Source organism: Rhagoletis pomonella, unplaced genomic scaffold (genome assembly GCF_013731165.1).
Source record: "Rhagoletis pomonella isolate Grant_MI unplaced genomic scaffold, Rhpom_1.0 Rhpom_scaffold_00717, whole genome shotgun sequence".
Lineage (NCBI taxonomy): Eukaryota > Metazoa > Arthropoda > Insecta > Diptera > Tephritidae > Rhagoletis > Rhagoletis pomonella.
Genome location: NW_023459271.1, coordinates 38,811 through 56,362, shown reverse-complemented (window position 1 = coordinate 56,362; position 17,552 = coordinate 38,811). Strand labels below are relative to the sequence as shown.

The following is a 17,552-nucleotide window of genomic DNA, read 5'->3' as shown; positions in this document are numbered from 1 at the left end:
ACTTTGCATCACCTCGACGCCTCTATTATTAAGAGGAACCTTCAACCCAACGTACTTTCATAAATCCAACGATGTAAGGACATGGTTGTGCCCTACCTATAAGCCTATAAGTTCATCGAGAACACGACTATGGCGAAATTGCGCCTGATTTTTAGACCCAGACTCTAAGACAAATTTCGGGGTTCCACTTCTTGTCTTTATTGAAATTTCTCAACGAAAAATTAACGACCTCTAAAATTTTCACAAAAATCTTGTATAGTTATGTATTAGGAATTTTTATTCAAAAAAAATGTACATATATCCGTATGCATACGATTTTCAGTTGATGTTTTTACTAATGTCCACTGCTTTCAAAATTTTTCTTCTTGCAGAGAACAACAGCTTCTCAACATATTCGAGGTGATTATCTCGACGCTCGAGGGCAAACTTAAACGTATCGATAGCCTCGACAAATCGGTCGAGCACATGGTAAAGCGCATGGAAGCTCTAGACAATCGTGTAGCGGACAATTTACTCAAAACCGATGCCGTCATCTCCAAGCTGCGCACGCTAGATAATAAAATCACCAACGATATACATGCATCCTCTATAGATGGCAGTGGTGGCCGCTCGGCGCGTATTGCCAATATGGCCACGGCAGAGCATCTGGACAATCGCTTGCTGTTGCTCGATCAAAAGGTTAGCGATATCGACACTAAGCTTGAGGTGCTCAAAACACAAATCGATAATAATTTCCTGCAAGTGGACGACATTAATGTAGAAGCGAGTGAGAAAAAACCGATCAGCATGAATGTGGTAGAGATAACGAAGGCAATGAATGCCGAGGTGATGAATCACGTGTCCTCGGAATTGAATGAATTGCGGGACACTACCGACAACATCGACAAGAAGCTACAATTTCACATAAATATTGTATCGGAGAATGTGGGGCGAATGTTGCGTATGGTGGGTGATATACATGAGGCGGTGGTGGATCATCAGGAGCAGTTGAATGCATTGAATGCCACCACGACGTCGTTACCGATCATAAAATCGAGTAAGATCGACGCGTTGGTGAAGCAAATACGACCGATGGTTTCGGTTTCAGAGAAAATGGACGAAGTGTGGGATGTTGTGGTGGGCACAAAGTCGTCGGTTATCAATGACTTGCTACCCAAGTCCGATGCCTTGCTAACGCAGACGCAGCGACAGGAGCGGGCTATTGGTGAGATTCATCACGATCTAAAGGCGAAAACGAATCAAATTATCAACAACCTGGATATGGTTGAGAAGCGTCTGAAGAAACAGGAGGACGATGTTCAGCTTCTGGCGCAACGACCAGTGCCAGCTGAGCTGCTGATGGATCCCACTATCGATCGACTTGTCGAATATGATCCCAATCGGTAAATATTTAAGGGCTTGGTGTATTTGGACATTTGATTACATTTTTTTTATTTTGCATTTCTGACAGCTATTCCGTCATCGATGAGTACCCCGAGACGAATATGCCCACCACTCCGATTTCCACAAGCGCAACGGGCACCTCAACTGCGCCACCGCCTACTGTGGCCGCAACAACGGCCTCACTAAGTGCGTACACTACAGCGGGCACTACTACGCCCAGCCCGCCGGTAGCTGTTGCCAGCCAACCAACTGTCTCATCGTATACGGTCACCGCGGCACAAATTGCTGCTAATTCTGCTGGTAGCACGGGTGCTTCATCGGCCGTGGTTTCATCAGCAGCCACAACTACATCGACTTCGGCAAAGCCACTTTCACGCAAAGGCGGCATCATTTTCCCCAGCGTGAAAAATAAGCCGTCTGTGGTGAATTCCACTTTCACCACCGACATACTTACGCTAAAGGACATAAAGGTGAGTTTAAATAATAATAGAGCGGTTATTTACAACATTGCACATACATATAAATATTTATTTTTTAATTTTCACAAATTTGTGTTTTGAGTATAGTCTAGACGATATAAAATTTTGCTAATACATTTCACTTTCATATAAATGTTTAAAACTAAATTATCTCATGCGAAATTTAAGTACATACAAATTGGTATGGCTTCGTTTATATGCTCGTAAAAATTACTTAAAAAAGAAGTTCTTAAAAAAGTATAAAACGTGTAAAAATGGCAATACAAATGTTTGTTCTTTTAAGATAAGAGTTTCTATAGATTTAGATTTTTAGATGGTCCGGTGCTATAACGACATAATTCAAAATTCGAAAAATTAAAACCCTTACTGCTGTTAAGTGGCTTATGCCTACGGTGACCATCCGTCCTTTATTTTAAAGGACAGTCCTTTATTTTAACCCCCTGTCCTTTATAATTTTTTTCAAAATAAAGGACGCCTTTTGTCCTTTATTTCTTAAACTGTCCTTTAAATCGGCTCTGCATTATTCAGAGGTATTTTTTAACGGAGAATATAAAAAATAAAAATGTCCCTTATAAAATATAATGAAAACCTTCCCCAGTTTATTTCGCACCTCACCTAAGGGTTTCTATTTAATCGGTTATCTTTGTACATTCTATAAAGCACAGGGAAAGTTGTGCCCAGGATGGTGTTGCACGCTGAGTTTCCAGTTCCACTGAAAGAGAACAATAAACCCCCTGCTGCTTAGTGGTTCAAAACCGGCATTTAGTGTTCGTAATTCACTGGAGCCTTCATTTTTCATTTCATTTGATTAATTTTTATTTTTTTATGAAAGCTTACAATATTTGCAAGAGACCAGTTAAGCCTGATTTCTGAATTTTTATTTGATTATATTAAATTTTTTGTGCAAAATGCAGAAAAAGTAACATTTTTGAAGAAAATGTACTCTCCTGTTCCAGTTAATAAATGTTACATAAAAAAAACTAGTTGATAACAATTGTACGGTTCTCCCAAAACAAAAAAAAAAAACAAAAAAAAATTTTAAATTTTATAAAAAATGTTCTCTAAACTAAATATTTATTTGTTTGCTTTTTGGTAAAAATTGGTTGAAAAATTAAGGTTTCGGTGGATTATGAACATTAAATTCCAAATTTTGAAGGGATGGCGAAGTCCTTGAAAAGGATTTGGCTTCATTTTTGGCTACAACAGGGGAACTTGTACAATTAAATATTACAATTAACTGTAAATATTTGATTTAAATTAAGATATGGGTACGGAACTTTTATCATACGAGTTTTATGTACGTATTCCCAAATCATTTTGAAAAAAAACTGTCCTTTATTTTACGTTGGTTAATATGGTCACCGTACTTATGCCTATAGTCCTTGTCTAATGCAGGTACAATCCTTACTAAAGTAAGTGGTAAGGTGTAGGCATGGATTAGACAAGGATTAGAGACATGCTCAACTTAACAGTAACGCTTAGTTATTTAAGGTCTTCCCTTAAACTCGTGAAGGGGGACTTCGTTTTCGTCGGTGAACGAGGCTGGACGTGTTTGGCGCAGCGATAATTATCTTGTGTTAGCTTCTGGCGCATAGGCACTCTGAAGTGCTAAGTACAGTAACTTTAGTTCTTTTAGTATCATACATATCTATGCTATAGCGGAACGCTTATAGCATAAAGACAAACAAATGCCCATTTTCGCTTTTGGGTTTTTTGCTTATCTTTAATCTGGACGACAACTAAATTACGGCAAGAAGTGATAAACGGCTCTGGTGAGTTATTTTGCTATAATTATATTATTGTGAAGTGCGTGTAGACAGACTTGTGTTAATTAGTGGTTTTTTATAAGCATAAGACTACCGGCAACGGCAGCAAAAAAAGCCAAAGCTGATATGGCGTCGCCGGCTGCAGGGTCTGTGGAAGCCCTCTCGAAAGCCAATAGGGTGAGGGGAAAAAGTTAAAAAAAGCAGAGGAAACCTTAGAGAAAATGCTAAAAAATAATGAGCTCATGAGATTCGGGCATTCCTTGAATACATCCGGTGAGAGGAAGATCAGTAACAATGAGGGTGATAGTGTTAGTGATAATGAAATGGCAATAGAATACGAAGAAGTGACAGACAACGGAAAGGTAACGGAATGTCGAGAACCGCTAGCGTTGGCGGCAAACAACACAGAAAACAGTACAGTGACGACGGACAACAAGCCGAACAATCAAGCAAATGAGGTTATGTACCCCTCCGACTTTGCAGGTGCTATTTTCGTACTAATTGACACGGCTAAATGCCAAGAAATACCAAATGAAAAAATTACTAACGGGTTAACGCGATTAAACATTTACGTATCAAAGATATGGACCTAATTGAAGCGTTAGGGAAAAGTCTGTATAAAATTACATTTAAGAACTGTAAACAACTTTCTGTTAAATTCTAAAATCAAGGCAACGGGATTAAGGCCTTTCGTTTCGAAAACGGCCCTAGAACCCTATGGCGTAGTTAGGGGTATACCAAGTTCATATACTGATATTGAATTAAAGGCCAACACGATCTCGAGCATCCCCATTTCTTCAGTCAGGCGGTTCACGCGGAAGGCTGAAAACAACACATTTGTCCCCATGACCACAGAGAAATTTTGCTTTGCAAATAAAGAAATTCCAAAGTATATCATACTTGACTACACAAAACTGTACGTCGACTTCTATGTACCTCCTCTAAGGCAGCGTCTGAACTGCGGAAGGCTTGGCCACACGCAGTATGCCTGCAAAACAAAGAAAAGGTGTGTTCAATGTGGGCGAAATAGCTGTGATTCTAACTCCTGTGAGAAGAAATGCATTTTATGTGGGAATGCGAACGACACACACAGCTTCCGACAAGCAGTCATGTGAGGTTTGGGAAAAGGAAAAGTCTGTTACTACATACGCGCAGTAAAAAAACTTTCCAGGAGGGAGACCCTCCAAGCCTACTTCCCTAGCAACGAAAATCGGTTTAATATGCTCGCAGTTGATAAAGCGGAGTTCCTAGACTTAACAAACGAGGACAAAATCGCCAAAAACAGGGGCAGTGAGATTAATAGAAAGTCACCTAGAATCAAGTATAGTGCGGTAGCTCGCTTGCCCAGAACGGAATAGCAAATAGTGCACAGGGTAGCTGACAGGTCAGCGGAAAGGCCAAAAAAGAAAGTAGCGGAAGAGGTCGTATACAGGCCTGAAAAGCTATTAGAAGAGCTTCAAACCCGAACCTTGACACAAATTAAACTCTTACAATATAATTGCCAATCGCTAAAAGCAAGCATAAATAGAATAGAATTTTACCTAAATAATTACGACTGAAATTTAAGTGTGCTCTGCCCAATCCACAAGAAAGGCGACCCCGCCATACGCGCCAACTACCGCGGAATCAGCCTTCTAAGCATAGGTTATAAGGTCTTATGGAGTGTATTGTGCGAAAGACTGAAGCCCACCGTCAATGAACTGATTGGACCTTATCAGTGTGGCCTTAGGCCTGGAAAATCCATCATAGATCAGGTATTCACAATACGCTAAATCTTGGAAAAGACCCGCGAGAATAGGATCGACACACACCATCATTTGTCGATTTCAAAGCCGCTTTCGACAGCACGAAGAGAAGTTGCCTTTATGCCGCGATGTCTGAATTTGGTATCCCCGCGAAACTAATACGGCTGTGTAAAATGACGTTGAGCAATACCACCAGCTCCGTCAGAATAGGAAGGACCTCTCCGAGCCGTTTGATACCAAACGAGGTTTCAGACAAGGGGACTCCTTTTCGTGTGATTTTTTTAATCTGATGTTTGAGAAGATAATAAGAGCCGCAGAACTGAGCCTCTAAGGCACAATACTTTACAAGAGCGTAGAATTGCTGGCGTATGCCGACGACATCGATATTATCGGTAAAAACAAGGGCTACGTCTGTTCTGCCTTCTCGGGATTGGATAGAGAAGCAAAGCGAATGGGTCTGGTGGTGAACGAGGACAAAACGAAGTATCTCCTGCCATCACACAAACAGTCAGAGCATACGCGTCTTGGCACCCACGTCACTGCTGACAGTTACAAGTTTGAAAAAGTAAACGACTTCGTTTATTTGGGAACCAGGATTAACACCAATAATAATGTCAGCCTTGAAATCCAACGGAGAATCACTCTTGCCAACAAGTGCTACTTTGGGCTGAGTAGGCAATTGAGAAGTAAAGTCCTCTCTCGTCGTACAAAGATCACACTCTATAAGTCACTCATCATGCCTGTGCTGGTGTATGGCGCGGAGGCATGGACAATGAAAGCATCTGATGAGGCGGCTCTTGGAGTTTTCGAGAGAAAGATTCTGCGAATGATTTACGGACCTTTACGGGTTGGTGATGGCGAATAGCGCAGACGATTTAACGATGAGCTGTATGAGCTTTACAACGATATGGACATAGTGCAGCGATAAAAAATTCAGCGGCTCCGCGCATGTCCTTCGAATGGACAGAAACGCTCCTGCTCTGAAAATATTCAACGCGGGCCGCGATGCTGGTAACAGAGGAAGAGGAAGGCCTCCTCTGCGTTGGAAAGACCAGGTGGAGAAGGACTTGGCTTCACTTGGCATTTCCAATTGGCGTCAGTTAGCACAGAAGAGAAATGACTGGCGTGCTGTTTTGGACTCGGCCAAAATCGCTTAGGCGGTTACAGCGCCAATAAAGAAGAAGAAGAAGAAGAATTACAATTTTGATGGTGCTTGCTTGAGTGAGATTTTTCATTCAAATGAGCAGCACCACAGAAACATTATAGATTTTAGCATAATAGAAAAAAAAAAAACAGAACTTATGGGTACTTATGGGGTAGCAATCATTCTGAGGAAAAAAACTAAATTCAGAAAACTAACGTTCGTGTCAGATCTAGATATTGTGGTAATTCAAACTAAAAACTTAAAACCTAACTCGGTCATTTGCGCGACTTATTTTCCTCGATCTGTTCCCACAGAAACTTTCAAAAATTAAATTTCTAGTCTTCTCACTTTTCTTGAAAATTTTCAAAATGTACTAGTCCTGATTGACTTTAACGCCAGAGCAGCGGCGTGGGGAGATCAAATCACGTCGTGTAGGGGTAGAAATCTTCTTAACATAATTTCTGAGCACAATTTTTGGGCCCTCAATGATAGAACTCAGACCTTTAAAGCCAACTTTTTATCTCCCAATGGATCGGTTATAGACCTGTCGTTCACCAACTGTAACGTGCCGCTTATATGGAGAACAGACCCAACAAGAATGGGGGGAAGCCACCACTTTCCTATCATAATTGAGTCTACCGCAATTAGCATTCATAAGAAATGCTTTTTAGCACAAAATAAGCTTAAATTGGAACTTCGACAGCTAGAACTGGAGCCGAACATAGAGGAGATTCATTCTAAATTTAATAAGGAGCTAGTAGCAGCCACATACACCCTTCAGGGCAACATAGTTCCCAAAGCTTGGTGGAACGAAACCTTAGCGAAAACCTTTCGTTTGCTAAAATATGCCTCTAAAAAATGTAAGAACTACCCAACACCACAAAACTTTGAAGCGTGTTTAGAACAAAAAAAACGTGGAAGGAGCAAGTTAAAAAAAGCAAAAAAATACTAAGCTTTGAAGGTAAAGTTGAAGAACTGAACAATGACCCTACTACCAAACAAGCCTGGAAATTCGTAAAGGCTATGAGAGGTGATTTCAAGCCCGGAACGGTTTTGCGTGGTCTTATAGCAATAATCTTAATTTTCTCCAACATCTAAAAAAAACTTAGTCCCCATCTCGAATCGCGATATAGCACCTAACAAAGAAATAGTACCGGAAAATGAACTGGCAATAAGCTTCCCGGAAATTCAGGATGTTCTGAAAAATAAAAGAAAAAACAGTCGGCAGGAGGTGCGGACCGCATCACCTATAAAATGCTAAAAGCACTCCCGGAACAATCCCTAAACAACTTACGTACCGCTCTAAACAACGCATTCCTCTCAAACCAGATACCGGAAAAGTGGCGCAAAATAAGAATTGTGCCCATACCGAAAGCAGGCAAAGACCTAAATGATTTTACCAACTTCATGCCCATAGCCCTGCTGTCGGTCCTCCTGAAATGCATTAATTTAGTAATTAAAAATAGGCTCACGGACATGCTAGAGGAGGCCGATATTCTCCCCAACTACTCCTTCGTGTATAGGAAAAGGAAATCTGCCACGGTGTGCACAAATTGTTTGCTTCATGACATTAGAACTCTGAAAAGTGAAGGTCTTAAAATAACAAATTTAGTAATGCATACAATTGCGTGAGTCTGGTCAAACTTAGGAAAGCTCTAGAGGATGTGGACAGAAATATGTGATGGGTTGCCTCAGGGCAGCAGTCGGTCTCCGGTACTGTTCAACGTATACACCAGACACCAGGCATGATATTGGAGAAATCTTCACCAAAGTTTACCAATTCGCAGACGATTTCATTCTTTTATCGGCTCATAAAGACCTGGGTCAATCGCTTGCAAATTTACAGAGCAAAATCAACACATTTAGGAAAAGTGCGATGATTTAAATCTAACAATAAATCTTGAGAAAACAACTGATGTATTTTGCAATGGGCAACCAAAAAACTTTTCAACCTGACTTGCAATAATCAAACTCTGGAGCAAACACAATTCATAAATTTTCTTGGGACGCGAATAAGCGCCTCCCAAGCTGTCAGTGAGCACTACTCTGAGGTTATAAAAAAATCTCAAAAAAATTCAAATTTGTTTAACTGTATCACGGCCGTTAAAGCAGGGCTACATCCTAAAGTTTCTCTAAATCATTACAAAGCAATATGCTGGATTTCCACCAGGCATTAAATGGCAAAAATGACAAATGACAAAGTCGGGCATTAAAAAATAATCGTGTCATTACATTAAAACAATAGTCACTAAGTTCATTTCCACATGGCATTATTCATTTCCACATGGCATTATTTTAAATGGCATACATTTTTTGTCATTTCAATGGAAATCCAGCAATAGTGAAAAGTAAAATTGAATTCAGCCGTACTGCAATGACCAATTGAGCAAAGACCGTCAATAAAAAAATTCAGACCTACCAGAAAAGTTTCCGCAGAAGAAGTCTTGGGCTAAACCCAGCAACCCCTATCCCGCTATTATACGCCTTAGCCAATGAACTCCCGCCCAGTGAAAGAGCAAGATGGCTCACTGCAAAAGAAATTATGAATAATATTGTGACTGATTAATCCCTCAGGGATCAGCTTTACGGCAATCCCAGTGTTAACTCTAGTTACAGTCTCATTTTCAACAGGTTCAGGCACATCTTCGACGAACTAAACATAACTGACACCACGATACCGACCAACTATGTAAATATAATCACGGAGACCTTAAAGGACGAGAAGTCAACTCTCCCGGACGAAACCACTCGAGTGACGTACCACCATATATGTAATACTTCTATATTGATAGTAAGCTAACATCTCAATGTGTAAGCATTCCGAAATCAAAGCGAGACAGTCTAGTACTGTTTTTGTCAATGTATTGTGTACTTGAGTGCCGTTTTTGTAAATGTGTCGTGTACATCTTTATTTATAAACGTATGTGTTCCTTTTCTTTCGTACGTGTTTATTGATATATCTGTACTGTAGTGTTTTCGGACGGTACTAGCTCTTACTGCCAATATAGGAGTATTACATATATGCGTACCACCAACTGATACACGACAACGAAAATGCAAATTTTCGAATTCTGTTTACGGACGCATCCGTGGGCGGCAGCACAACAGGGATTGCAATTTTTAACCCTCAAGACAACACGGAGCATAACTTTAAGCTTGAGTTCCGCGCTTCTTCCAGCTTTGGTGAAACCATAGCCATTTTGAAGGCCTTGGAACTAGCTAGAGAATTAAGATATGGAAAAGATGCAATCTTCTCGGACAGCCTGATAGCCTGCCAATTATTAAAAAAAAAAAAAATCCAACCAAAACCATTTAATTGTAAAGATCCACATCCTAATAAGTGAGGCAGACTTTGACAGGGTAGCAATAATCTGGACACCCAGCCATAAGCGAATCGTAGGAAATGGAAGAGCCGATCAGGTAGCTAAAAACGCTGTTAACTCAAATAACATACTACATTTTAGACTTACTAAAGACCAAGCACGCAGTAAGATACGGAACGAAATTGAAGAAGACTGCGAATAAACCCAATTTCTTTGCACAGATCTTCCCCACTAAACCGAAAAGACCGTGGTTCTATCGTTCCCACGACAGTCGGGTCTACGTAACCGGAACGACCCAGATTTATATCTGGCCAAGGACTGTCACTCCAGCAACACTCCCCAAAAAGTCTTTGGGGAATTTGTATGCTGCTACAACACCAACAACAACCGTGGTTCTATAGCAAAAAACTTGAACCTAGGGAAACAAAAACTTTAAATAGTATACTTGCTGGATGTACATACATATGACAGGGAATACCTGTGTAGGATCAAGGTTCTGAACTCCAACATCTGCAGATGTGGACTTAAGTACAGCTACCTGCACCAGACGTTTCAATGTCCACTCCTTAGGCACGTTCGAGAGGACTTCACAATATTCAGTCAAGAATCAATTTTTTATGATATACTTCACAATTGGGATTATAGCAAGATCACTCAACTATCAATTTTTTTTTTAAAGCACACTAAGCTCACTTGATCAAGAAGCATCAAACTGCGCAAACCGAGGCGCATTCATTAAGAGCTTCTGTTGCTACGCGTTCATGTAGCTAAAAGAGATTCAACTACAGAATCAGAGGAATAACCTGGCGTTTAAGGAACTCAGTTTCCTGCCAACATTACCCAAAACCCCACACAAAAAAAACTCGTAAAAGCATCGTAAAGCTCGTAAATTTACAATCCTCGTAAAAGAACTGTCAAAATTTGTATGGAGCTAAGTTTACGAGCCCCTCGAAAAATTACGAAGCAAATTTGATGCGCAAACGACCTCGTAAACTTCAGTGTTGCCGAGGGGCCGCAAAATTTTTCCTAAAATGTACGATAAAATAATGAAAATAAAGGAAAAAAATAATAAGCGAATAAAATGAATGAATTTCATCTACCAACTTTATTGACTTAGGTTTTCTGATAAATTTCGGCATTTTTAATTGTATTTCAGCCAAGAGTGATAGAGACAAGCCGGCGGGATGTTATGGAAAATACTACGGAATAAAAATTGCTTCACAAAATCCTGGTGGATCTGTCAAACTGTCACTTTACGAACGTATTTACACCCTTTCACATAGGGAGCGTTCCCATAAAAGCCTCGTAAACTTACGAGTTTACTCGTGACTTTACGAGTTTAGGGGAATCCCCTAATTGTTTTTTGAATTATGTCGTTATTGCGGAATATAGGCATGTTAGTTGAGCAGAAAGCTATAGCTTTGTTTCTTAACAGATAATTATAACAAATTATCACTAATTTCTGCTGGAAAGCGTTCCTTAACTCAAAAAAACTAGCAGAAACTAGCTGCTCTCTCTCGTTCTTGCGCTCTTCTATTTTTGGCTCTCCTGTAAAATTTTTACTAGCAGCTGTCAAAATTTCTATTTCTATATTTTCTAGGTGCAATCCCGTATTCCCCGGACTCCGACTAGTAAAACTGTCAAAAAATAAAAATTCGCTCAGAGCGAGAGAGTAACATTGAACAGTACGGGATCGCTTTCTAGTAAAAAAATGGTAACTTCTGTCAACTTCAACATTTTTTGCTTATTTTGTATGTAAACACACTCTGCTCACACATGTAAATAACCAAAAATACTTTCAAATTCATTAGAATCCACTTAAGCAAGTAATTTAATACTTTTCAACATGAATTAGCAGAGTGCACTTTTCCTTTGTTTACAATTTAGTTGCCAAACACACTACAGCAGATCGTTTGACACATTTACCAGAATTTACCAGCAAAAAATTCTCGGACTAAAACTGGTAACTTCTGACAGAGAGAGAACCGTATTAACTCTCTTTTTTGCCCTCTCAATAGTCAGAGAACCGAGTACGGGATCGATTTCCAGTAAAATCTGACTGATTCTGACTATTTCTGACTAGTCCGGACTCGTACGGGATCGCAACTTATATTGTCAAATACACCGACCAGCTGATTACTTGCTAGTTTCTGCTAGTTTTGCGTTTCTTTACTTTTTCGTTACTTCGCTCTCTGTGAGCGTAATTCTTTCAATTTTCTCATTCTTCTTCTTCCTGATAGTTATCTGCTAGAAAAGAAATGAAACAAAGCCTATATCTAAGCAACTACGGTGTGGGTTTTATATAATAGATACCCTGCTATAATACTTGTTTACTAAGTTGGGTACAAGGAAAGCGTTTTACTGTAAAATAATTTAATTGTAAAGTAGAAAACAAATCTACCTTTTCATATTTTCGACATCCTTCTAAAACCAACAAATATCTGCAAGCATAGTTGTCCTTAAAAGCTAAAAGCAGTGATATGCGATTTTTCTACCATCATTAACCGCTATTCAAAAAACAAAGTAACGAAAGCAAGGACGTCTAAGGTAAAGTATGGAATGTGAAAAGAGCCAATTATGGCTTATAAAGAAAAAAAGAGAAAAAATACAAAATGAGAGTGAGGTTTAGGTAGAAAGAAATGAAAAGCAGAAATCAATAAATGCGAAAAATCGTATGCGCAGACTTGAGTAAGTGTCTAGAGCTCATCCCTAGGGTAAGGCGGTTCTTTGCAAGAGCAAGTGAAAACCTGTTCGACCTTCTCCATGCCAGGCAACACGGTAATAGGTGAGACGAGACGGTTGCTCCATTCCTAAAAGAGTTAAACAGCAAAATTAGTTTTGAAGGAATATTGGCTCTTTGATATAATAAAATGGACTAGATGCTTTTGTTAGTCGAAATATTAACGTAATTTGTGATGCAAAAAAATTATTGGAAAAAAAACAAGTAAGTCTAAGTTCGGGCGGAGCCGAACATTAAATACCTTTCCGAAATCTACCGCTACATGGTAAGCCGGGGTGTATCAATTTTGAGTAAATTAGCCTCCTTAAATTTCGAAATATTGAAGTTTCCAGCATTTCTGAAATTTACCGTTATATGAAAAGCGGCCGTAATTTTTGTCCGATTTCAATAATTTTCAACGTTTTTCTTCTATGTGGCAAGCACGATAACCACACCGAGTTTGGTACAAATTGGTAGAACGGTTACCGAGATCCATATATGTGATCATAAGTGGGCGCCGCCCCGCCCATTTTCCAAAATAAATTTTATCATAAACGTGTTTCTTGGTAAAGAATTGTTGCAAGCATAAATTTTGAATAAATTAGCTTTAATATTTACTGATTTATCAAAGAGTTCGTATTTCTCTAAATTACCGTTATATGGGATGTGGGCAGCGGTTACCAAGATATACACATGTAACCATAAATGGGCGTGGCTACGCCCATTTTCCATATATTTTTAATATTCTTATTTTTCGTCTAAAACTTAATATCAATTTTGAGTGAATAATCTTCAGTAGTTACTGAAAATTACCGTTATATGGGAGGTAGGCGTGGTTATTGTTCGATTGTGCCATTTTCAATACCATCCGTCCTACGCCAGAAAGAAGTGCACTACCAAGTTTCTTTAAGATATCTCAATTTTTACTCGAGTTATCGTGTGCACAGACGGACGGGTGGACGGACGGACAGACAGTAACCGCTTAATCGATTTCTCTTTTCATTCTGATCATTTATGTATACATTTGTCTATATCTATCTCGATTCGTTTTGAATGCTACAAACAACCGTTATGTGAAAAAAGTTATAATACCCTTGTGCACAAGTGCGCTCGGGTATAATTATTTCATGGTAAATGAAACGGAATTAAGTACCGCTTACCTTAAATAACGCCATGTGATAGCAGTATATGTTTTGTGGCATCAGGTTTTTCTCCACAAATTTACGGGCCTCAGCCACGATCTCACGCGCACGGTCTTCATTTTCTCTGGCCCACTGTAGACGTTCAATTAAATCGCTTAAATCACGCTTGAAGGGCACATAGTGTTTAAAAGGCGTTAGCTTGCTGTAGAAATGTTCATAGAAGGTAGACATCTGTTTGAAAACCAACGAATCACCGGCAAGCAAATAAGGAAAGCGATAGGCAGCTACCACGCCATCCACATTTAACTGGTATTTGTACTACAGGAAACAATTTAACATTTTAACATATATTAAGTTGCTAATATTTACTAAAAGTTACCCGAAAGAACTCCAAAAACGATATATGCGGAACTTTTGGGCCATACTTGTCCTCCTCGTTGCGGAAGAAAAAGAAATTTGTGAGTGATGCATTAATCAGTTCAGGATATTTACGCGCCAGCTCAATTAATTCGAGTCGCTCCCGGCGGGAATCTCTACCTCGCCAAAATGCCTTGTTCTCTTTTATGTCCCAAGGGTATTCGCTCTTTTGCACCGACAACATATCTAAAGTTACACGTCCCATATTTTCCAAAGTTGATTCAGTAATATCGTAAGTGGGTAGCACTATATCATACGAGTCATCACTGCCACACCATGAGAATATCGGGTACGGGCCAGAGGTGCGCTGTTGTCCACCTTTCTTCGAAAGCGGCCAATCTCCCAAATTCAAATAGAATTCCATATCTGGCAACATAACAACACGTCCCAACGCCAATAGTGTAGCGTCCATGAACATTTTAAATCCTGTGTACTTTCCGTAGCATTGACGCCATACTTGCTGCTGCTTTACCACATAATGGCATAACGACACACTCTCTGGTTGGTTGTAACGCCTTAAAAGGTTCTCGCGTATAGCGCTAAAGTTCACACGCTTGAACGAATGTAAGTCCCAAACGATTTGTTTATCGTCCAAATAGGAGGGACAACTATTGTGCAACATCCAGAGATTTAGCTCTTGCGGGCAGTAACAGCGTTCTGAATACACTTTATTGTATATGACATACGGTGATTGCGCCACATGCGAACCATTGTAGCGCACCTCTAGCTCTACTTGATCGCACCAGTCGGCAATGGTGTAGCGCACAATTGAAGAGCCATCACCGCGATCGATTAGATTCACGTTACACCGACATTTACCATGCGGTGAATTGCCTTTGACAGACACTTGAAAGTCTTGAGGGGGCGATTGCTCAAATCTGCCTCGAAAACAAAAAAAAATTAATTACTCAACACACGAGTGTAAACTTTCACTAATTATGCAAAATATGCCACTCACTTGCGTCCGTTTTTGTCCACTGCGTGTATGAAGAAATAACGTGCGGGCAAGACAACTTCATCCGGCTTCAAGCCGGGTCCCCACACCAGCGTTTTTTCTGCATCCACTATCCGTCTTCCCTCAAATGAGTAAACCAAATCGGAAAATGTTAATATTGCAGCCGGTAGAAAGGTATACAACAACATTTCACGACCTTTTCTTCTATCTATTAAATTTTTTATGTAGATATGCGTTCACAAAAAGTTCCAAACAAATAGCAAACAGCCGCTGATAAGCAATAGTGATGTGCTGAATTGCCGGTTACACTATACTCGGTACCCAATACTTCCTTTTCAGTACCCAGTACCGATTCTATACATACATACATTAAACGTTCGCTATAATAAGCTGTATTCTTTTACAAATTATCCAGTAGCAACATGCGATCGCTGACACGATCTGTCTTACCAGAGCGCCATGTAATTTTTTCTGTAGTTGTAGCCCGTAGCGCAGAAATCTGCGGAATTTAAATTTTTCCGTGTCTGCTGATGTCTTCCTTCTATAGATGGTTGCCACTTCGTCAGTTTTGCAGATGGTAAAAAAGTTATAGGTTCCTATACCAAATACGTTAAAATATTTGAAATTTACTATTGAATAAGGTTTTTTGTTGAAAACTAAGTAGTTTATATTTAGCTATAATCTATTATAGCACGAAAAATTGTAGTTGAGAAGGTAAGTTTATGAAAAGGCATTGATGAATGGCAACACTGTAGTAAGCAACACTGAGGGCTCCAGTAATAGACAAAATTCTGCGTATACAACAGACTGGGTTTAAGTATACGTTCTGCGTTCTTGACAAACTTAAGCTTAACACATATATGTAATACTCCTATATTGGTAGTAAGAGCTAGTACCGTCCGAAAACACTACAGTACAGATATATCAATAAACACGTTCGAAAGAAAAGGAACACATACGTTTATAAATAAACATGTACACAACAAACACCCAAAAACCGCACTCACGTACACAATATATTGACAAAAACGGTACTAGACTGTCTCGCTTTGATTTCGAAATGCTTTCACATTGGGAAGCTAGCTTACTGCCAATATAGAAGTATTACATATAGGGCTTAACACCACCTTTTATAAATTCGCCTTGGTACCGAGTGTCGAAAGTATTGGATACTTTTTAAATCGGTTCCGAGTATCGATAAATACTTTAAAGTACCGACTCAGCACAACACTAATAAGCAAAAATCTACATCTGACGTGAGTGTTGCCAGACGATAACCAAAATAAAAAGAGTCGGGTATTTTAGCTTATACCATGTACGAAATTTTTGTTATTATTCTTGAAAGAAATATTTAAAAAATTGTATTATTATTTTTGTTACTTTTAGGGCTTTTCTTGTGTTGACCTCCTTAACGCTGGTATGAGGCAGTCTGGAGTATTCTACTTGCAAATCCGTGGCACTACTTATTGGTTCTTAAAGGTCTATTGTGAGCAAGAAATTACCGATGGCGGCTGGACGGTAATTTCTTATTGGAAATTTTAAACAAAAATCTCAAAAAAATACTAACAACCCATTTGCTCTCTTTTATTTCAGGTCATTCAAAGGCGAGATGATTTCGGTGAGCCGCGTGAGAACTTCAATCGTGATTGGGCTGACTACAAAAATGGTTTTGGCGATCCAGCGAAGGAGTTCTGGCTAGGTAATGAGAACATTTATATGCTAACCAATAATGAGGACTATGCGCTGCGTGTTGAGCTAGAGGACTTTGAAGGCAATAAGAGGTACTTATAAAATTTTATGTACTGGAAACGGGCTTACACAAATTAAAATCTAAATGCAAACTTTTTATTAAAGATATGCACAATATTCGCATTTCAAAATCCACTCGGAAGCTGATTATTACAAGTTGGAAATCGATGGTTATGAAGGAAATGCTGGCGATTCGCTCAATGATCCATGGTACGGTTCCAACAATAGTCCTTTCTCAACATACAATAGAGACAATGATCGCAGCTCACTGAATTGTGCTAGCATGCTCAAGGTGACGATTTTTCTTATACTAAGTGTATTTTCAAAATTATAATACGTTATATTTTGCGTATTTATTAGGGCGGCTGGTGGTGGAAGTCTTGCGGTCGTGGCCTAAATGGTCTTTACTTGCATGATCCGCAAGATTTAACAGCACGACAAGGCATTGTTTGGTTCCGCTGGCGCGGTTGGGACTACACACTAAAAAAGGCCACCATGATGATTCGTCCTCGGGCCCCTCAACCTATGGGTAGTACAGTATCTACGTCATAGGCTAACCTATTTCGAGGCGCTAAGTTGTAGCCAAGAACGACAACTGTTTTGAAAGCACCTAAAATCAACCGCAAACTAGTTTCAAATTAAATAGTTTTAAAAGCATAGTGGCATTTTAAAAATGAAACTTTTTTCATGTAGACAGGCATTTTCCAGTTCAGTTGAAACACCCTGTGCA

General features: G+C 39.5%; 2 protein-coding genes across 3 annotated transcripts; one reads left to right on the top strand and one right to left on the bottom strand.

Annotated features, from left to right (window-relative positions):
• Positions 1 to 375: 375 nt before the first annotated feature.
• On the top strand, positions 376 to 17,546 carry LOC118751464 (tenascin-R-like). The gene is made up of 6 exons (XM_036486302.1): positions 376 to 1,382; positions 1,451 to 1,853; positions 16,460 to 16,591; positions 16,667 to 16,854; positions 16,928 to 17,114; positions 17,183 to 17,546. Exons 1-6 carry the CDS (start codon positions 466 to 468, stop codon positions 17,372 to 17,374), a joined length of 2,019 nt encoding a protein of 672 aa, XP_036342195.1. The 5' UTR covers positions 376 to 465; the 3' UTR covers positions 17,375 to 17,546.
• LOC118751462 (protein O-glucosyltransferase 2-like) lies at positions 12,190 to 15,348 on the bottom strand. Of its 2 annotated transcripts, none has more exons than XM_036486300.1 (4): positions 15,077 to 15,348; positions 14,081 to 14,996; positions 13,720 to 14,019; positions 12,190 to 12,650 (listed from the first exon to the last, which is right to left on the bottom strand). In XM_036486300.1, exons 1-4 carry the CDS (start codon positions 15,259 to 15,261, stop codon positions 12,537 to 12,539), a joined length of 1,515 nt encoding a protein of 504 aa, XP_036342193.1. In that variant the 5' UTR covers positions 15,262 to 15,348; the 3' UTR covers positions 12,190 to 12,536. The 2 variants fall into 2 exon arrangements, with proteins under 2 accessions (XP_036342193.1, XP_036342194.1); XM_036486301.1 differs by having other exon boundaries at positions 14,081 to 15,000; positions 15,077 to 15,222.
• Positions 17,547 to 17,552: the final 6 nt, after the last annotated feature.